At 40.0% G+C, this 22685-nt stretch overlaps 1 protein-coding gene and 1 pseudogene across 1 annotated transcript; both read left to right on the top strand.

The window, feature by feature from the left end:
- Window positions 1–16057: 16057 nt before the first annotated feature.
- LOC127212895 (taste receptor type 2 member 7-like) lies at window positions 16058–17008 on the top strand. The gene is given in 1 exon segment (XM_051173087.1): window positions 16058–17008. A coding segment is annotated over 1 exon segment (951 nt).
- A 3079-nt stretch (window positions 17009–20087) lies between these two features.
- On the top strand, window positions 20088–20849 carry LOC127239141 (60S ribosomal protein L7-like; annotated as a pseudogene).
- Window positions 20850–22685: the final 1836 nt, after the last annotated feature.

Here is a 22685-nt window from a genome sequence, read left to right as displayed (position 1 = left end):
CCACTCACCTTTTTTTTAAAACTATACCTAATTTTGGATATTATTTTAAATCAAATTCAAAAATTCATTGAAAATGGACAATTTTATGAATAGGTATTATTTACCAAAATTAAATCAAGAACAGATAAGCAATTGAAATAGATCTATAATCCCTAATGAAATAGAAGCTGTCCTCAAAAGTCTCCTAACCAAAACAACTCAAGGCCAGATGGTTTCAGTGCAAAATTCTACCAAAAATTCAAGGAACAGCTAATACCAACACTCCTCAAAGTGTTCTACAAATAGAAACAGAAGGGTCATTGCCAAACTCTTTTTTGAGGCTACAATAACCTTGTTACCCAAGCCACAGAAAGACACAACTAAGAAAGAGAACTACAGACCGATATCCCTCATGAACATTGATGCAAAAATACTCAATAAAATACTGGCAAATCAAATCCAAAAACACATTAGAGAAATCATCCACCATGACCAAGTAGGCTTCATCCCAGGGATGCAGGGATGGTTCAACATACAAAATGCCATTAATGTTATCCACCATATAAGCAAACTGAAAAAGAAAAACCACATGATGATCTCACTAGATGCTTAAAAAGCCTTTGACAAAATCCAACAACCCTTTATGATAAAGGTCTTGGAGAGATCAGGGATAAAAGGAACATACCCAAACATAATAAAAGCAATATAAGAAAACCAACAGCCAACACCAAGCTAAATGAATGGAGAGAAACTCAATGTGATTCCTCTAAAATCAAGAACAAGACAAGGTTGTCCACTCTCCATATCTCTTCAGTATTGTACTCAAAGTTCTAGCTAGAGCAATAAGACTACAAAAGGAGATCAAGGGGATACAAATTGGAAAGGAAGAAGTCAAACTTGCACTATTTGTAGATGATATGATTGTTTATATAAGTGACCAGAAAAACTCTACCAGGGAACTCCTGCACTTCAGCAAAGTGTCAGGATACAAGATTAACTCAAAAAAAAAAAAATCAATAGCCATACAATATAAAGGTGATAAGTGGGCTCTTGAATAGGTAAGATCAACATGGTAAAAATGGCAATTTGCCAAAAGCAATCTACAAATGCACTGCAATCCCCATCAAAATTCCAGCATAATTGTTCACGGACCTCGAAAGAACAATACTCAACTTTATATGGAAAACAAAAACCCAGGATGGCCACAACAACCCTGTAAAATAAAGGAACTTCGGGAGGCATCACCATCCCTGACTTTAAGCTCTATTATAGAGCTATAGTAATGAAAATAGCTTGGCATTGGCAAAATAATAGACAGGTAGACCAATGGAATTGATCAGAAAACCCTAATATTAACCCCCAAACCTACAAACATCTGATTTTGACAAAGAAGCTAAAATTATACAATGGAAAGAGGAAAGCATCTTCAACCAATGGTGCTGGCATAACTGGATGCTGGCATGTAGAAGACTGCAGATAGATCCATATCTATTGCCATGCACAAAACCTAAGTTCAAATGGATCAAAGACCTCAACATGAATCCAGCCAAACTGAACTTCTCAGAAGAGAAAATGGGAGGTATCCTTTAACAAATTGGTACAGGAGACTGCTTCCTGAATATAACACCAGTAGCACAAACACTGAAATCAACAATTAATAAATGGAACCTCCTGAAACTGAAAAGCTTCTGTAAGGCAAGGGACACAGTCAACAAGACAAAACAGCAACCCACAGAATGGGAAAAGATCTTTACCAACCCCATATGTGACAGAGGGCTGATTTCCAAAATATACAAAGAACCCAAGAAGCTAGTCACTAAAACATCAAACAATCCAATTTAAAAATGGGGTACAGAACTAAATAGAGAATTCTCAATAGAGGAATCTAAACTGGCTGAAAGACACTTAAGAAAATGTTCAACATCCTTAGTAGCCTTCAGGGAAATGCAAATCAAAACAACTCTGAGATACCATCTTAAACTTGTCAGAATGGCTAAAATCACAAACACCAAGGACAGTTTATGCTGGAAAGGATGTGGAGAAAGGATAATATTCCCCCAATGCTGGTGAGAGTGCAAACTTGTATAGTCACTTTGAAAATCAGTATCGCAGTTCCTAGGAAATTGGGAATTAGTCTACCTCAAAATCCAACAATTCCACTATTAGGCATATACCCAAAGGATGTACATTCATACAATAAGAACATATGTCCAACTATGTTCATAGCAGTATCATTTGTAATAACCAGAACCTGAAAGCAACCTAGATGCCCCTCAACTGAAGAATGGATAAAGAAAATGTGGTACATTTACACAATGAAGTATTACTCAGTAGGAAAAAACAAAGGAATCTTGAAATTCGCAGGCAAATGGATGGAAGTAGAAGAAACCATCCTGAGTGAGGTAACCCAGTCACAAAAAGACAAACATGGTATGAACTCACTCATATATGGATTTTAGACATAGAGCAAAGGATTACCAGCCCACAACCCACACTTCCAGAGAAGCTAGGAAATGAGGAGGACCGTAAGAGAGACATATGTATTCCTCTGGAAAGGGGGAAAGGGACAAGATCTCCTGAGCAAATTGGGATCATGGGGGGAAGGGAGTTAGGAGAAAGAGAAGGTGAGAAGAGAAGGAAGGAGAAATTCATGAGCGACCAGGAGGATTGAGTTAGGAGAAGAATAAAAGAGAGTATGAAAAGAGATACCTTAATAGAGGGAGCCATTATAGATTTAAAGAGAAATATGGCACTAGAGAGATGTCCAGAGATCCACAAGGATGACCCCAACTAAGAATCTAAGCAATAGTGAAGAGGGTATCTTCAATGCCCTTCCCCAGTAATGAAATTGATGACTACCTTAAATGCCATCCTGGAGCCTTTATCCAGTCACTGATGGAAGCAGAAGCAGAGATCCACACTAAGCACTGTGCTGACTTCCTGGAATCCAGTTGTAGAGAGGGAGAAGTGATGAACAAAGGGGTCAAGACTAGTATGGGGAAACCCACAGAAACAGCTGACATGAACAAGGGGGAGTTCATGGACCCCAGACTGACAGCTCATAAAACAAGGACATAATCAGGCACCCTGAACATGGGTGTTAGTTAGAAGGCCTGAGCAGTCTATAGGGCCTCTGGTAGTGGAACAGTTTTATCACTATTGTATGAGTGGACATTGGGATCCCATTCTTCATAGAGGGATACTCGCTCAACCTAGACACAGAGGGAGGGCCTAGGCCCTGCCCCAAATGATGTGACAGACTTTGATAATCCTCATGGAAGGCCTCACCCCTTCTATGGAGCATAAGAGGGATGAGGGTGTTGTTGTGGAGACATGGGAGGATGGGAGGGAGAGGAAACTGGGATTGATATATAAAATAGGATTGTTTCTAATTTAAATTTAAAAACACAAAATTAAATCAACCAGTAAATTCATAAATGAATTAAGTGGCCAACTCTTTTTTATAAAAAATACAGGACAGAAGTCATAAGTGAAAATCTGGGTTCAGTTACTAGCACCTCATAAGCCAAATGTAGTGGCACGTGTCTATAATTCCCACGCCTGGGAAATGGATGCTAGAAAATCCAAAATTCAAGCTCATTCATGACTACCTAGCAAGATTCAGGAGAGCCTAGAATGCCTAAGACATGATCCAAAATAAAAAAGATACAGAAAGGCAAGTGATGAGTAAACATTTTTAAATGCATTCAGTATCATTATTTTCAAAATACAAATTATAACTGCTCTGGGATACCATGTCAAGAACTGAAATTGCTATCAAAAAAATAGCAATATGCTGCAAGGACGTAGGAAAAGGGTCATATACATCACAGTGAGAACTAAACCAGTGCATCCCCTATGAAATCCAGCGAGAGCCTTCTAAGACTGGGAGCAGAACAATCAAACATCACAGTTGGACCATTATTGGGTGTAGACTCGGGGGGGGCTCTAAGTCAGGAGACACAGAGATAATTTCACTTCTATATTTAATTTTGTGCCATTCACAACAGCTAAGTAATGGATCCAACATAAGCATCCATTGAGATCTCAATGCATAAAGAAGATATAGCACACATACACAATGGAATTTTATTCGCCACTGAAGAATAATGAGATCACGACATGGTCTGGAAAAATGAATGCAGCAGGAGATCACTACATTAAATGAAGCACACCAGCGTGAGAAGATTTCTCTCACATGTTGTGTAGAGTTAGTGTGTGTGTGTGTGTGTGTGTGTGTGTGTGTGTGTGTGTGTGTAGAAAAGGGACTTGGACTTGGAGAGGGAGTGTAGAGGTAGGAAAATGGAAGGAGAGAGAAAGAGAGGGAGAGAAGGAAGAAGAGAGAGAATGTGAATTGAAAGCCAAAAAAAAAAATGATTTTGTGATACTAAGAATGGGACCAGGAAGAGAGAAACATGGGAGATCATGGAAGATGAAGGAAGGCAGAGATGAGGAAAGTCTTCAAAAGAAAAATGAATAGTAGCAGATATATTAAAATGTAATAATAATTGATTATCTGGCATGTGAATATATATATATGTATGGATATATATATATATACACACACAGATACATAGATATATACATAGTTAGATGATATATGGATGGAAATAGGTAGATGATAAATAGGTACATACATATATTCATCGGTAGTTAATACTTGACTGTCAACTTTACAGGATCTAAAATCACCACACATTTACTTCCAGCATAAGAGAGGCTGAGGCAGGCTAACCTCTGAATTTGAGACAAGCAGTATCTACAGAGCAAGTTCCAGGATAGACACAGTTACCCAGAGAATTCCTATCTCAAAGAAAATAGACACAAATAGATGAGCATCTGGAAATATTCATGAGGGATTAAACAGCAGAAGTTGAAGCAGGAAAATCCATCCCAATGTGGGCAGCATCATGCCATGAACTATAACTCCAGGCTGCATAAAAAGGAAAAAGCTAAATATGAGCATTCATTTCTCACTCCCGCCTGACTCTGGATGTAATGGGACTAGTTGCCTCAAACTTCTGGTGCCATTACTTCCACACCATGATGGACTGTATTTCAAACTTTGCTCCAAAATAAACCTTTTCTTCCCTAGGCTTCTTTGGTAGAATATCTTTGTAGTCATGAGGAAAATAATTTAAATAGGAATACAGAAAGAAAGAAGGAATGGACGGAAAGAAGGAAGGAAGATGATACATGATAGATACACAGATGATAGATAGATAGATAGATAGACGATAGACAGATAATAGGTAGATGAAAGGTAGATAGATACACAGATAGATAGTGTGCCGGATAGTTTTATGATAATTTGATACAGACTAAAGTCACCTGAGAAGAGGTAACCACAACTAAGAAAATACCTCTATTAAGATTCTATTCTAGGCAAGTCTGTAGGGCATTTTCTTAAGTACTAATGAGAGAGGACCCAGCCCATTGTGGGTGGTGCCTTCTCTGGGCTGGTGGATCTGGGTTCTATAAGAAAGCAGGTTGAACAAGCCATGAGGAGCAAGTCAGTAAGCAGCACCTGTCCATGGCCTCTGCATCAGCTCTTTCATCCAGGTTCCTGCCCTCACTGCTTTGGATAGTGAGATGTTATATAGAACTGTGGGTAAAAAAACCCTTCCTCCCCAACTTGCTTTTTGCAACAAAGAAACATTAACTGACACACAGGAGACAGACAAATAACAGACTTATAGGTATGTACAGGATATGAGGTCCTTGTGCTGCTATGTTCCCTGAGTTTTACATGCTGTTTGTGTATGGATTGGGCAAGCCACCCACAGAGAATTGATTTCTACATTGTGACCATTTGTGGTTTTCTGTAATGGTCTCCATTTGCTGCAAAAAGGAGCTTCTTTGATGTAAGATGAGAGCTACACTCCCCTGCCATTGCCCTATGAGCCCATTAATGAAGTGACCAGGACAGCAGGGATGGGAGACATGGATGGACTCAAAAGCATGAATTTTCTCTCATGGAGGACGACCTGGCTGCAGTTTCTATTGAGTACCAAATTTGTCAACAGCAAAAGCCAACTCTGAGCCCCAATATGACATCATTCTCCAGGGATATCAATCAATGACCTGTTTTCAGATTAACTACACTGGGTCCACCATCATAGTATTCTATTCAGTATTGCTTTTGTCTTTGAAATTTAATTCATAGTGAATAAGAAAAAAAGTGGATCTGCTCTACATTCTCATGGTCATATAATTTACTGATTTTACCATGTCTCCCTCTACTCTGGAACAGCTGGCTTGATAGACTGGATTTGGAAGAGTTATAACACAAAGTAGGTGGTAACAACCTTGAGGACTGAACAAGGCTGATACTGATACTTTTCCTTCTTGTGCTGAGACCATCCTTAATTACAAAGCAAAAATCACTAGAGAAAACCCTGTTTCTCAACCAGAGCTCCCTGACTCAACCTCACCAAGAGTTCCCACAGCTCATTCATTTACTCTTCTCTGTTTCCTTTTAAATCTCTCCTTTTCTTTTTATAAACATTTAAATGAAAATATTTTGTTGCTAGTACTGAACTTTATTTACATGTACTTTCTCAATGTATTTTAATCTCTCTTTGTCCAGGTGCTGGGATATCATATCAATTTTTGCCTCTATTTGTTTCTTAGGCAAAGTGGATACTTGTACAATTTACACTAACACTTTAAAGCAGTCCTTTATCTTACCTAGAAACCAGAAAAAAAACTAAAGAAAATTAAAAATAACAATCAGAAGTATAACAAGACCCTGTGACAACACACACACACACACACACATACATATATATATATATATATATATCATACAATCACTCACTTTCCTTGAGTGTATGAAATATACTAAAATGCAGACACTAGACCCCTTATTTGCAACACTGACTGTAAGAATTAAGATATATAGAAGAGATTAGCATAACTCTAATATATCTTATTTGGTTATGAGTAATGGAGAAGGCTAGGTTATACAAATCATGATCTCTATTTAGAGAATCCAAACTATGCCCAAATCAATAAAATAAAAAATAGCTAAAAGGAGTCTTTTTTATCATGAAAACTATGCAGAATACATGCAAACAACTAGTCTAAAACATGCAACTCATTCAATTCTGAATATCACAGCATATAAATAAAGGTAAATATAAAAGGAAGGGACAATTGGCATAAAATCCATAATAACAGATTGAACAAGAAATAAATAAATAATAAAATAAAATTATGAAAAAATACAAAAAAGTCGTAATCTACACACTTAGCCTAAACTGATGCCCATTACCAGGCATAGTATTCTAGGAATATTGAAGCATATGGAAATAAAATAATTCTTTGATTGATAAATAAGATTCCAAATGTGCTTACACTTAGATTTTTTCATAGAAGCACATGTTATGATAAGAATTGCTTTTATTATTATGATATAATTTGGACAGTTATATGAAAGTTTTTAAGGAAATAAGGATGCTCTGGCCAGGGAAGGAGGTAGTTTAACTTGATACCTTCATTCCTCCCTCTTATCCTCCAAATGCTATCTACCCATCTCATCCCCCCTCTGTAACACACCACCTGCTGTGTTGTCCATTCCTTTCTGCCCCCACCCCCAGTAGATCACACAAATTATCCCCTTCAAACTCCCTTCCCCTTCCTCTTTGCAATATTCCAGTCTCCAACTCCAGCAGGCATTCCCTAGGAACCTGCCAGCTGCCTGCCAGAGAACAGCTAAGCAGGTAAGCTAGCTTCAGATCTCCCTCTCCAATGCCCCAGGCTCATCCTCAGCCCTGCAGCAGACTACCTTTGTGGCCTCTCCTCACTCCCTGCCCCCATTCCCAAAAGACTAAGCAAATCCTGATAGAACACAATGCTTTCCTCCCCTTGTGGACCTGCTCAACCTCTCCCTTCCTAGCCCATTACTATTCTTAAGTGTCACACACCAATACCTAGAAACACATTTCTCTGGGAACCCTCCATGACCACACTTATCAGGATCCCAGAAGATTTCCCTACCAGGCAACACAACACAGAGCCAGCACACAGTCTTTAAGAACCAGAGAACGCAACAGAAACAAAGGAACAAATCACCCATTCAACAAAAACAAAACCAGATAGCGGCATCTAGAATTAAAATTTTCACAAATTCAGATCTCTAGATGCCAGTGGAAAACAATTTTTGTTAATAGCCATGGCAATATGTTTCCACCTTAGAAATATTCCCAGAACAATTCAATGGAATCCAGAAATAAATCCATGCATTTATCATCAATCAATTTCCAATAGAGGTGCCAAGAACACAAGATGGAGAAATTATAGACTTCAATAAATAATTTGGGGAAACATTATATCTTCACACAATAGAATGAACCTACATGCTTTATTGTACAACACACAAAAGTTAGCTAGATGAACTGAGACAAATGAAAGGCTACAGCCCTGAGATTTGTGGAAGAAAAACAAAGTGGGAAAAGATCAACAGAACTGGTCTAGGGGAAAAAAATAAATATGACCCAGCAAGCATAGGCAACAGAAGCATAAATAAGCAAGTAGGACGATGTCAAAATGAAAAGCTCTGTAAAGCAAAGGACACAATTGGGAGAGAGGAAAGATGACTGACAGATCAGAATAAAATATTTGAATAGTATTCATCTGACAAAAATTAATACACCAGTGCAAGGAACTTGGGTGATTTGAAACAACTACTTGGCATGGTCTTTGTGAATGTATGAATAGTGTCCCTTCGAAGGAGAACTAGTCACTTCAGGGAGCTCTCAAAGAATAGCAACAGATGAAAATAATACAGATTAGAAGGGTATATCATTCTCTAGCTGGGCCCCTGAAAATGAGTCCCTAACAGTGATATCTGAGATTAAGTGGTCTATCTGCAAACATGTTCAATACTAAAGAAATTTGCATTATCATATTAACTGGAGAACTCATAGTAGGGCTGTTGGGGAATTTGGACTAATCAACTAGATGGACTGAGATGAGAAGCAAAGCATTGGTTGCATCCTTACCAGTTATCCCTAGAGTGTGCCTTACTGGTGTAATGGTATTGAGTGGTTTTACTCTTTTACACAGAAACTTATCAACTAGTAACAGCAGTCACTCATAGTGTCTGTATATTCCCAAGTACTTAGGTTTATATTTTGCCTGTCATCTTGGCTTTTATTTCCTCACAGTAGCCAATTTCTCTCACCTACCTTTATTCTGGCTGAAGTGGAAAATTAATAAAATGGCTCATTGGCTCTCTGAAGGGGCTTTGTAATTTCCCTGATGGTCAGCCTTATGTTACCAACAGATACCCTTGAAGCTACAAGGAGAGAAATCACCAAAATGTTTATGCCTTGAGTACAAAAAAGGAGGATGAGGTGAAGCACATCTAGCTATTAACCTTTGTTTAAGTCATATACTGCACCTCTGGGGTTTTTTTTTAATCCTATCCCTACAGGGACAAGCTAAATTGATGAAACTCGATTCAAAAGCTTGCACTGACCCCAGCACAGAAGCCTGTGTTTCATGAAAATTATAACCTCATTTCCCTCTTTATTTTGTTTATATTTTGTGTTTCTTCTCTTGTGGTGATCTTTAACTATATCATAGAATTAGAATAACAATTCGTTGTAGGGATTGTGAGGACTTTGTTAGAATATTAGAAGATATGAATGCTCAAGATTATTCTAGTAAAATATCAATATTCTCAGTAATTCTAAACAAGAATTAGTGTGTAGAGAATAAGAGTCTGGGTTACTCAACCGAAAAGAAGGAATCTGCTCTACCAACGGCTCAGGGTACATTGCAGAAGGTGTGAAAATAGTATAAGAGCCATAAGCAGTACATGACAACAATGAAGCAATGTTTTCCAGACACAATAAGACAGCCACACATATGAACCCACAGTGAATGTGACAGCATGCATAAGACTCATAAGAGCTCAAGACAGAAAAATCTCAGCAATGGGGGGAGAGGGACATGAAGATGGACATATTCCCATCCCTAGATGAGGAGCTATTAGCAATCGATAGCTGCTGAAAGTGGAAGGATCTGTTTTCTTTAAGGATGTGACCCTTGGTAGGTCAACCGTGCTCTGGGAGCTGACCTAACACTCAAGAGTATTGGGGCAAAACAAATTGAACTCAACAGGCTTTTACAAAAAGAAAGAATGTGAAGTTGGAAGTGGGAAGGGTCTGGAAGAATTGTAGGAGGGATATGAATGTGATCGAAATGCATTGTGTAATATTGACAAACATTTTATTTTTAAGAGTCTATAACTGGTATGGTGAATTTGATCTTCCTTGTGCTGCTAGAAAGAATAAGAATCTAGATATTTAAAAGAACTTTGGTGGGGGGTGGAGCTGACATTGAAATATGGGATTTCGCATCTTACCCCTGAATATAAAACTATCCTTAAAGACTGATTATTTTGCTAGATTTATTGAGATAATTGTAATGTAAAATAATTGCATGAATGTAGTGTTAGTAATTGGATTAATTTGGAGATCATCAAGCATCAAGCACCATCATCATGACAAATAGCACTTCCAACACCTTACAAGGTTTCATGAGAAAAACATCTAGGGTAATCAGTAGTGGTTTTCTTTTTTTAAATCATGGCTTTGTTACCTTATTATATTTCACATCATAAAGTAAGTGATGTGGTAGTTTGAGTAAGTATGGCCCCATAGACTCATGTGTTTGAGTTTGGCTCATGGGGAGTGGCACTATTAGGAGGTGTAGCCTTGTTGGAAGAGGTGTGTCACTGTGGAGGCTGGCTTTGAGGTCTCATATACTCAAGTTACACCCAGTGTGAGGCACAGGTCTCTTCTGCTGCCTGTGGATCAAGATGTAGAACCCTCAGCTCCTTCTCCAGCACCATGACTGTCTGCACACCACCATGCTTCTCACCATACAGTAATGGACTAAACCTCTAAAGCTGTAAGTCAACCTCAATTAAAATTTCCTTTATAAGAATGGTAGACATAGTGTCTCGTCCCAGTAATAGAAACTCTAAGAGAATGATCAATAAATGTCACTTTACCAGTAAGATGGTGCATTAAGAAACATTGTAAAGTCAGCTATGGGAGCTTGTGTCTCTAATCCCAGAACCTGGGAAGATGAAGCAAACATATATATATATATATATATATATATGTGTGTGTGTGTGTGTGTGTGTGTGTGTGTGTGTGTGTGTGTGTGTGTGTGTTACCTAGTGAGTTCTAGGCCAGCCTAGGCTACTTTAAGATTTCATCTTATACCCATCAGAATGGCCAAAATCAATAAATCAGGTGACAGTTCATGCTAGTGAGAATGTGGAGTAAGGGAAACAATTATCCATTGCTGATAGGAGTGCAGACTTGTACACCCACTATGGAAATCAGTGTGGTGGTTTGTAAGGCCCTGCATGGACCCCTAAGGCACCGTGAGCAAGCCTGAAGCTATTGGCTGAAACATCCTGCACCAGAGTAGTTCTTGGTACTCTTCTTGATTTGCTAACACACTTCTGCTGCGGAGGAACTAAGCTCGAGAACGTGCATGATCAATCCTTGATTGTTTTCCACTGTGCTGTGAGTCAGTATATAAGTCCACTTGTTCCCCTCAATAAATGGCATTTGGCATTCCAGCATTCCTGTTGCATGAATGACCCACTGTCTTGTCTTTTATTTAAGTCTCTAGGCCTTCACCCAATTAATGGCACAGATTGTCCACTAATGATGGAAAGCAATGTACCTCAACATCCAGCTATACCATTCAAGTACATACCTCGAGGTCACTTCAGCCTACCCCAGAGAGCCCAGAAAGGTTTAGAGTCAGCTCTCCTGTGGGGCAGAGAGGTCACTCTGAGCCAGTGAGGAGTGGGGCCAACTCAGCAGGAACCTCATGATTCACCACACAGTTTGCATGAGCTCCAGTGATGACACTGGCAATGGGCATCCATAAAGACTCCAGCTGCTGAAGGACTGAAGAACCAGATGTAGTCATTGGTGGCAGTTTTGGGTCAGATGTCCCCTTGACTTCAGGTGGCTATACAGGCCTATCTGAATGGGCCCAGAAACAGCATGGTTGCTGGGTTCCAACCTGATCCCAATGTGGCAGTTCAAACCCTTGGCATTTGCTGGGCCCTGATGGCAACAGGAGCCATGGACCTCAACATAAACTCTGGCTGCAGCAGGGCTATGGGCCTAGAAATGTCCACAAGCCACAGCTCTTGGCTAGCATTGATATTCACCTGTTGTCAGTACAGACCACCCTGATCTGTATTGTATCAGTAGCTACATGACCCTCAGGCACCAAGATGGCCTCAAATGTTGGCACAGACCCCAGGCATCTGCTTTCCCTTTGGTGGTAACCAGAGCCTCGGACATTGATGCAATTCCTGGCCGCAGTAGGGCCATCGACCCAGACAGGACTGCAGTAGTTTGGGCCTGGATGAAACCATGGCCATAGGAATTAGGACAATGTCACCTAGAGGTTGACATTGTCCTGCTTTAGCCAGGTACTGTGTTGATAGCCATGTCTCTTTGGCTACAACCTAGACACCTCTATGGCCCCTGGTGGCAGTGCAGTCCATCCTGATCTGTGTGGCCCTGTTGGCAGAGTGACCCTCAGGCATCTACTTGGCCTCAGGTGTTAGCCCATGCCCTGGGCATCTGTACAGCCTTCAGTAGTAAAAGCAGCCATCTACATTGATGATATCCCCTGCTACAGTAGTGCCACAGACCCAGACATGGCCCTTGGTAGCAGCTCAGACACAGTGGACACTTTGGTCACTGGTGGCAGTGCAGGCCAACCATATTGCCATAGCCCGGGTCTCAGCATGTCCCTCAGTCTTCAGCATGACCATGGTGGTGACCAGAACCCAGGCATCTGTGTGGCCCTTGATGGTGACACAGGCCATGGACAACAACACAGACTCAGGCTGCAGTAAGGCCTCAGATCTGGACACGGCCCTTGGCAGCAGTCCAGGACCACACCAGGTCCCTGGGTGACAAGCAGGCCTCCTACATCAGCCTTTCTTCACAGCTTTTGGTGTGCTTCTCTATAGGACATGAACCTCTCTGCTTCTCTGTCCTTCCCATACACTACCATGTATTTGCTCAATAAATAGTGCCTGACCACTCAGTGCCAGCAAGGCCCCTGGCTTCTTCTCACCCACCCATCGCAAACTGCTCCAGGCAGGCATGTGCCTGTCTATCTCTAGCTGTTCTTGGATTCTTGCTGTCCACCCTCTGGGTGAGCATTTGTAAAACACTCATTCTTAAATGTGGCGTCTCTACCAAATCCCTCTCCTGACCATTCAGGGCACTCTGGGAAAGAGGCTGAGGAAAGAGTCTAAGAGCCATAGGGGATGTTTTTTCTCTAATGAGAGATAAAAAGAGAGTGGATCTGGATGGGAGGGAGGTGGGGAGAAACTGGGAGGAGCAGAGTGAGTGACGTCATAATCAGGGTATATTATGTAAGAAAAACAATCTATTTTCAATAGAAAGGGGAAAACAAAGGCAATAATCTGTTTCATACCCATGCATTTCTAAGAGTATTAAATATATTCCCTTGCCAGTAATTCTAAAGTCATGCTCCAGTTAGCTCATTTTATCTTTTTTGCATAATTCAATTACAATTAAAATAGTTTGTGAAGTCTCTGCGGAGTACTGTTTCACATTTAAAACATTTTTTTCTCAAGAGATTAACTGTGATTAACTTTATTAATGGGATCAAAGTTCAAATTATTGAGAGAGTCACAGATTCCTCATGAATTTTAGTCCATTTCTAAACATGTTATGGTGAATCTGCTTTAGCCTTCTTAGTTTAGTCTTCCTCAGATGAGAATCATGAAAGTGAGGTCTAGCTAAGAGGAGTGTGTGACACGCTGCATACCTATTCTGGGTATCTTTTATATGGTACATGAATAGAAAAACTCCTAGGAGACTAAATAAGTCATATAGTCTTTGTATGCATCCAGTCACGGTTGCTCCACGCTGAACAGTGGGAAGTAACCTTTATCTCCAATCTGTATGAGTTTTTGAAGGCAAAAACCTCGATTGTGATGTGTACTGAAAGGCAGCTGTGGATATCTGCAGCAAGTAAGCATTGTTTGCAGATGCAGAAAAGACAGCAGTTCAGTGGTCATTCTGTTCTCATAACCTCTAGGTCAGGAACATACTATAAGAATGTGTGTCTGGTCCTGAGATCCTTTTACTCTAGGAATTTATAGTGAATTATTGGTCTAAGTGACCAGAGACCAGTTTTACCCAAGATAGTTTTAGTATTCCTAGATTTTTCACGAGTAGGCATAATTAAAGCTCAGTAGCCCACTTAACTGTGGCTGTCACTTAGAATTCTTCATCTGATTTTCAGCTATGACAGTGCTTTTAAGATAGATCCATGTTGAATGTGCCAATCATTTCTTCCTTTTCAATGCCAAGTAGTACTTTATAGATACAATTTGTTCATGCACTGATTAATGATGTCTGGTCTGTTTCCAGGATTGAGGATTATGATATGCACCATAACTACCCAAATATCAATGGACATATAGACATATACATTGACACTTGGTGGATAAACTCCATGACTGGTATGTCTAAGTCACATGTCTAACTTTTTAAGGGAATGCTTTCCTGGACATCATCACTGTTTCCTAGAAAGCATGTAGTGCCAGGCAGTGGTGGCACACACCCATAATCCCAGAACTTGGGAGGCAGAGGCAGGTGGATCCCTTTGACTTTGAGGCCAGCCTAGTCTACAAAGTGAGTTCCAGGAGAGGTTCCAAAGCTACAAAGAAACCGTGTCTCCACAAAAGCAAAAGAAGGGAGGGAAGAAGGAAGGAGGAAGTTGCAGTGATCACATAACTGTGACACAGGTGATCACAAGCTTCAGCTGCTTGTTGACACTTGGCTTTGCTGGAGTTTTCTTCTTTGTTCGCATTCATTAAAGTCAATCTGATAGATATGCCATGGCATCCTAGCACAGCGCTAATTTGTTTTCCCAAAGACTAATAACAGTTGCAAATAAATTTTCAATGGTTTTTGTAAGGTTCATGTCTCTCTGTGACAAGTAAGTCACCAGTGAAATGTTTAAATCTTTCATCTAATTAGTAGACACTTCCTATATGCTGCATTTTCAGAATTCCTTAGTATTCTAAATGTAAGCTTTTTATGATAAATATGCTCGTAAGAATGATTTTGTTTATCCTATGGCTTATCTTTCCTTTTTCATTATGGTGCATTTCAAAAAAAAATAGAAGTTTAAAACTTAATGAAATACAATGAACCTTTTTTTTTTTTCCAAAAGAAGGAAAAGAAAGATGAGGGAAAAGAAGCATTCAACATTCAACTAGTGTTGTGTACACACAAATGGTGAAATTTTAAAAATCGGAGGACTAAGTTATAGGGAGAGTTAGTTTGTTAAACATCCTTAAATTGTCCATTTTTCAATGTGGATCCAAATTTTAAATTCTTTAATAATAAACAGTATAATTATCCACCAAGATGGGAGTCCTCCATAAATTTCAGCTGCTACCAATTTTTAAATTGCTAGAAAATTCTTGATGATTGGTTACCTGATATAATACAGGACACCCAACTAAGTTTAGCTTCTGTACTTCTTAAAAGTGTTGATCTTTTGCTACATTCTAAGTTCTAAAATATTATTTTTAAATGTTCACTGTTTATCTGAAATTCAAGTTTAATTTGAATTTTTATTTAGTCAATATAGTGGCTCTGTTGAAGTTCCTGGTATGATTACTAAATGCCAAATTTGTAAAACTTAGCCTCAGCTAAATAGCATGGGACCACAGGAAGGAGTTGAGTCAATTTGCATTTTGGCAAACAGTAGCTCAGCCTAAATTAACTGTGTGTAGAATAGAATGACCTCCTGAGAAGATAAACAGACATACACTATCTAGGCTAAGGATGGACAAACACACTGTTTACCAGATTAATTGAGGTTTAGTTAAACTACCTCCAGTCTTCCTCACAAGACAGGCTACAACGTAAAGAGGTAAAGACAAGGACAGCGAACTCTAAACCACCAAGCATAGAGATCAAACTACATCAAATCAATCAGAAACTAACTGGATATTTCTCTACTTAAAATGTCATATAAGATGCATACTACCTTAATGCTTGTAGCTATTGGCGAGGCCTTGGTAGGGATCTCAGGAAACACATTCATTGCATTGGTAAACTTCATGGGCTGGATCAAGAGTAAGAAGATTGCCTCTATGGATTCAATCCTCACAAGTCTGGCCATGTCCAGAATTGGTCTACAGTGTATCATCCTATTAGATTGTTTTATAATGGTGCAGTATCCAGACACCTACAACATAGGTAAAGAAATGAGGATCATTGACTTCTTCTGGACGCTCACCAATCATTTAAGTGTCTGGTTTGCCACCTGCCTCAGCATTTTCTATTTCTTCAAGATAGCAAACTTCTTCCACCCTCTCTTCCTCTGGATCAAGCGGAGAATTGACAAGCTAATTCTCAGGACTCTCCTGTTGTGCTGTGTCCTCTCCTTGTGTTTTAGCCTTCCAGTTACTGAGAATCTGAATGATGATTTCAGACGTTGCGTCAAGACAAAAGAGAGGATAAACTCTACTTTGAGATGCAAAGTAAATATAGCTGGACATGCTTCTGTTAAGGTAAATCTCAACCTGGTCATGCTGCTCCCCTTTTCTGTGTCCCTGCTCTCATTTCTCCTCTTGATCCTCTCCTTATGGAGACACACTCGGCAGATGCAGCTCCATGCAACAGGGTACAAAGATCCCAGCACAACAGCTCACATCAGAGCCATGAAAGCAGTAATCTCCTTCCTTGTCCTGTTCATCGCCTACTGTCTGGCCTTTCTCATAGCCACCTCCAGCTACTTTATGCCAGAAAGTGAGTTAGCTGTGATTTGGGGTGAGTTGATAGCTCTGATCTACCCATCAGGTCATTCGTTTATCCTAATCCTGGGCAACAGTAAACTAAGACAAGCATCTGCGAGGGTGCTATGTAAAGTAAAGGCTATGCTAAAGGGAAGAAACTGTTAACAGCATGAATAGATCTGAAGAAAAGCTTTCACTTTCTAAGGCAACGGAAGACAGGTTCATTATCTTTTGTTCTTATGTGAATATTGGTTTCATGCAGTGACATCCTTCTAATAGCCTTAAGATGAATCTTGGGAAATCTCAATTACAACAACTTTGCATGTATCTATCTCTGTTTCTCTCTCCCTCACTACAGAGTTGGCATTTCAAAAAAAAATTCTGAATAAATTATAATGAATAACCATTTTCATAGTCAGCTCTGGATCACTTCTCCAAATGCAAAGCCACCTGACAAATTCAAAACGACTGTAACAGCATCTCACTGTTGTTTGCATCCTCACTAAAAGAAGGAGTTCATTCTTATTACCCTACTTAGCATTTATTTCTCAGGTCATCAAACTACATTCATGATTGGAGAAGAATCAAGTACCAAGTGAGGATTTTTGTTTTGAAGACATGTGATTATGACTAGCCCGGTACATACTATAAGGACTAGACTGACTTTGAACTCACAGAAGTCTGCCTGCTTCTACCTCCCAGTGATAGGATTAAAGTGTATAGCTCCAGATCTGTCTCAGGTTATGATTCTTTAAAAATGCTTTGGAAATATGTAATATGTGGGAAATTAACTCTGAGTATAAACACTGTTCACAAATAAATTGTGATTAACTGTTATATTAAATTCAAATTTTATTTAAGATACACATCAGTGGATGAAAAACATTCTAGAAATAGGTAGGTTTTACATAGAAACTTACTTTTTAGAAAGTGCCTATGGCTGAATATTGAAGCAATTTTTTCCACAAGGAACACCTGTAATTTTGCTTCTGAACATCTAGACTGTATCAGGCAAAGATTATAAAGATATCATGACAGAATATAGCCTTCAATATTGAAAACAGAATCAGTTATACCAAACCCGGGTACATACCTGAAGACTATGTCAGCATGCTACAGAGATACTTGTATTACCGTGTTTATTGCAACACTATTCATAATAACTAAGATATGGAACAAACCTATATATCCATCAACAGATGGATCAATACAGAAAATATACATATACATAATGGAGTTTTATTCAGCCATAAAAAAGAATGGAGTTATATCATTAGCAAGAACATAAATAGAATTGTAGAGCATCGTGATAACTGAAATAAGTCAGACCTGGAAAAACAAAAACTGGGTGTGTTCGCTGAAATGGAGAATATAGACTTAAATGGATGGATGGGCGGATATTGACAAAGTATCAAAATAGAAAGTGGACTTTTAAGGATCTTAAAGAAGTCTAAAGGAACAGGGAAGAGATATGGGAGAGCATACTGGTGGTAAAAAATAACGACAAATATTGCATGTCCCCTCATATATGAAACCAAGATTTAAAAGTACGTGAGAGAGAAAGAGAGAGAGAGAGAGGTGGGGAGATATGAAAGTGGGAATGGACTACTAAGAGAAGGAAAAGGACCAACAGGAGGAGGAGAATGACAGGGGAGGACAATGGCAAATAGTAATGATATGAGCAAAGTACTGTGATGAACACAAGTAGCAATATCATACAGAAACCCATCATTTTGCAAGCCTACTTAAAAAAAAGTATAATAAAAAAAAAATAAACATAACCGATGAGAGGAAAAGAAAGAGAATGCAAGGCCAGGAAAGGAAGTAAAGGAAACAACTAAGAGAAAAGGGAAGGCCGGTGAGAAGCGAAAAGAAACAGGAAGAGGAAAAAGTGTGACTGAGGATGAGGGGGCGGGGCTGCAGAGAGCCGGGTGTGGTGAGAGGAGTCTGCCTCTCTAGCTCTTGATAGTCTGAGAGAGGTGAAGGAAGGGGATTGTATGGCCAGTCTGGGCTACATAGCCAGGCCCTATCTCAAAGGATGAGAGAGCTCAAAGTGGAGGTGCATAGATGTTGGAGAGGAGAAAGCGAGAAGGGAAATTCTGCAATTATAGTATAATATCAAACAATTAAAAAAAAAATTTTTTAAAGCAATAGGGCAGGAAAATGGCCTGACTAGTATGGGGCTTGATTAACAAGTCTGGCAACCTGAGTTCATTGTGTTAATTGTTGAAAATCCTGTAGAGATAAACAAAAATGATGAATAGTAGATTCGCATAGCTTCTTTTACGGTAACTATGGTGAATTTTCAAGCTTTCTCTATAAGGGCTCAGTGAATGGGCCACAGAGAGCAAAGCTGAGTTCCTTTCTGGTTCTGTTCCTCACATGCTCAGTAAATAGCTTTTCTTACCTTGACTGTCTAGTCACCAGACACAGTTGTAGGTGCTGGAAATGCATATGAGATATGATAAATCCCACGGTCTTCTGTGAGGTACAGTCGCGGAAAATACCATGGAAGACAAATAATAGTCAAATATACATAGTTACAAACCATAACTATACAACTGAGAGTAACTAAAGATGAGGGATCATTTTGTACTGAATTAGGATAAATCTATACCAAGAAAGTAAAATCGGAGCTGATTATCAACCTGATTAGGCTTGGAATCAACCGACTGGCATGTCTGACAGGTCTGGGTGGGTGTTTCCTGGAATTCATTAAGGGTGGAGGACTGTCCCAGAGAGCGACACTTTGTGACGGCAGGAGAAAACAGAGCTGTGATTGCTAGTGAGTCAACCGCTGCCGCCCGTTCCACCACATCCGTTGCTGACATTGGAACCTAGATTTCTTTCAGCCCTTCCGCAGTCGTATTGAAGAAGCGAGAATTCACATGCACCCTGCAGCCCTTCAGTGCCAGATCGAAACCCCTGAGGCACCCATCCTCATAGATTGAGAAGATACTGTGTCCTGTGTCTCAGTGTGCCAGAAGGTGTCATTGAACTACTTAGTCCATCATATAAACCAAACTAATAGACCATGTTTGTACTATGCGTGCATTGCAGTATCAGAAGTGGGATCACTGCTGTGATAAACCTGGCCATGTGGTTCATAAGTCTTTGGAACTTGTTTGCCAAAGAAGTGTGGGAAAAAATTGTGACTTTGAACTATAAAAAGCACTCAACTACTGTAAACAGTGCTTAAAAGATCGTTCTAGTGGAGGTTTGGTCCTCTCTCCCCCCTCCCCCACTGGAAGGAGACATGGAGGCCACGCCTGAGAAGAAAAAAAAGGTTCCTTCTGTGCTAGAGACCTTTAAGAAAAAGCGAAGGAATTTCTCCGAGCTGAAGGTGAAGCTGAAGGTGAAGCGCTTCCGGAAAAAGTTTGCACTGAAGACGCTCCGGAAGGCACGGAGGAAGCTCATCTATGAAAAGGCAAAGCATTATCACAAGGACTACAGGCAGATGTAACTGGACGGAGATTCATATGGCTAGGATGGCAAGGAAAGCCAGAAACTTCTACGTGCCTGCAGAACCCAAGCTGGCATTCGTCATCCGAATCCGAGGTATCAATGGTGTGAGCCCAAAGGTCCGCAAGGTGTTGCAGCTGCTCCGTCTTCGTCAGATCTTCAATGGCACATTTGTTAAGCTCAACAAGGCTTCGATTAACATGCTGAGGATCGTGGAACCATACACTGCAGAGGGGGGTACCCAAACCTGAAGTCAGTAAACGAGCTCATCTACAAGCGTGGCTATGGCAAAATAAATAAGAAGAGAATTGCCTTGACGGACAATTCCTTGATTGCTTGATCTCTTGGTAAATAGGGCATTATCTGCATGGAGGATCTGATCCATGAGAAATGCTTCAAGGAAGCCAACAACTTCCTATGGCCTTTCAAACTGTCTTCTCCACGGGGCGGGATGAAGAAAAAGACCACTCACTTTGTGGAAGGTGGTGATGCTGGCAACAAGGAAGACCAGATAAACAGGCTTATTAGATGGATGAACTAAGGTGCCTGTGGTATTTTTGTAATCTGGTCAGTTAATAAACAGTCACAGCTTGGCAAACTGAGAAAAAAAAAGTGCTGGGAGAAACACAGACAGTAGAAGTTTGTTTCATGGTGTTTCAGAGGAGAAATCAGGGCATTGGGCTGGGTCAATGGGAAACTACAATATTCAGTCCAGATAGAATGACAAATGACCTAGATCCTTCAGGGGCAGATGGGTCCCCCCTCCAGTCAAAAGAACAAAACCTGATAAGGTGATCAATGAAGATGGAAGAAACACAAAATTAGTAGGAGAAGATAGTTATAAATAACAGGCATGTAACTAATTACAGAAATAAGGATTATAATTGCCATATTTCTGTCATACTTTGTGTTGTGGTAGAATATTCCTTTACACGGTGTGAAGATATGTCACTGTGATTGGTTTGATAAAAATCTAAATAACCAATAGCTAGGCAGGATTTTGAGAGCAGAGTGAACACTGAGAAGAAGAAGGCAGAGTCTCCAGTCAGATGCAGCGCAAGCAGGATGGGCACTATGAAGATGTGGTAATAAAGCCACGAGGCAAAAAGTAGAGTAAAAGACATGGATTGAATTAAGATACAAAACTAGTTAGAAACAAGCTTAAGCTATCTGCTGAGATTTCATAATAAGTCTCCATATGGAGATTCGGGAGCTAGCTGGAGGTACAAAGAAAAATCCATTTACACTTTGCTGAGTGAATTTGTACATGTATGTATATGCAATCAGTAAGCAGATATTTTTTCTCTCTTTCTTTGCCAGTGATTGCAACAGTCTATGTTGTCAAATTTCATTTGTGAGAGACTAAGCACTTCTCAAGGGACTCAGCCATTTATTCTGGGGAAGGAAGACTGTGTTCTTGGCTGCACATTGGACAGTTATGTCATGTTAGGCAGAATCATGACCTCGTTACTGTCTTCCCGCAGAAATTAAGTGTGGCATTGAATTGGATATCAAGTTGACAAGGGGTGGATTTGTGGTTAATCTTGATTGCAAATATGATTGGATATGGAATCAACTGAAAGAGATGCCTAGAGTAGAAAACAGGGGCTAGAAGGGTAGAACCCTAGAAGGATTAACCAAAAAAGTGTGATGGTGTGAATTAGAATGCCCCCACAGGATCATATATTTAAATACTTAGGGAGTGGCACTATTTCAAGGGATTAGGAGGTGTGTCCTTGTTGGAGAAATGTGTCACTGAGTTTTGAGTTTTAAAAATCCCAAGCCAGGAGCTATAGAGAAGGTTTACCAGTTAAGAGCACTGGAAGAGACTCTTCCAGAGGTCCTGAGTTCAGTTCCCAGCATCCACATGGTGGCTCATAACTACCTATAATGGGATCCAATGCCTTCTTCTGGCATTCGGGTATATATGAAGACAGAGCACTCATATACATAAAATACATACACAAACAAAAAAGCCCAAGCCAGGCCTAGAGGTTCTCTTCTTCCTGCACACCCAGATGTCGAATACTCAGCTCCTTCTTCCACACCATGCCTGCCTACATGTATGTTTCAGGCCATGCTCATAATGCACTATACATCTGAAACTGTAAGCTGCCTCAATTAAATGCTTTCCCTTATAAAAGTTGCCTTGGTCCAGCTAAACACTGAGCCGAACTCCTGCAATCTAGTTGCAGAGAGGGAGGAGTGATAAGCCAGGCTATAGAACCCACAGAATCAGCTGACCTGAACAAGGGGGAGCTCACGGACCCCAGACTCATAGCTGGGGAACCAGCATTGGGCCGACCCAGACCTCTCTGGGTCATCCTCCTTCCCTCTCTCTTTTCCTTCTCTCAGAAGTTTGATAGATAGAATGGGGTGTGTGCGTGTGTGT

The sequence above is a fragment of the Phodopus roborovskii genome, unplaced genomic scaffold (assembly GCF_943737965.1).
Source record: "Phodopus roborovskii unplaced genomic scaffold, PHOROB, whole genome shotgun sequence".
NCBI lineage: Eukaryota > Metazoa > Chordata > Mammalia > Rodentia > Cricetidae > Phodopus > Phodopus roborovskii.
This window is presented reverse-complemented; position numbering and strand designations above follow the sequence as displayed.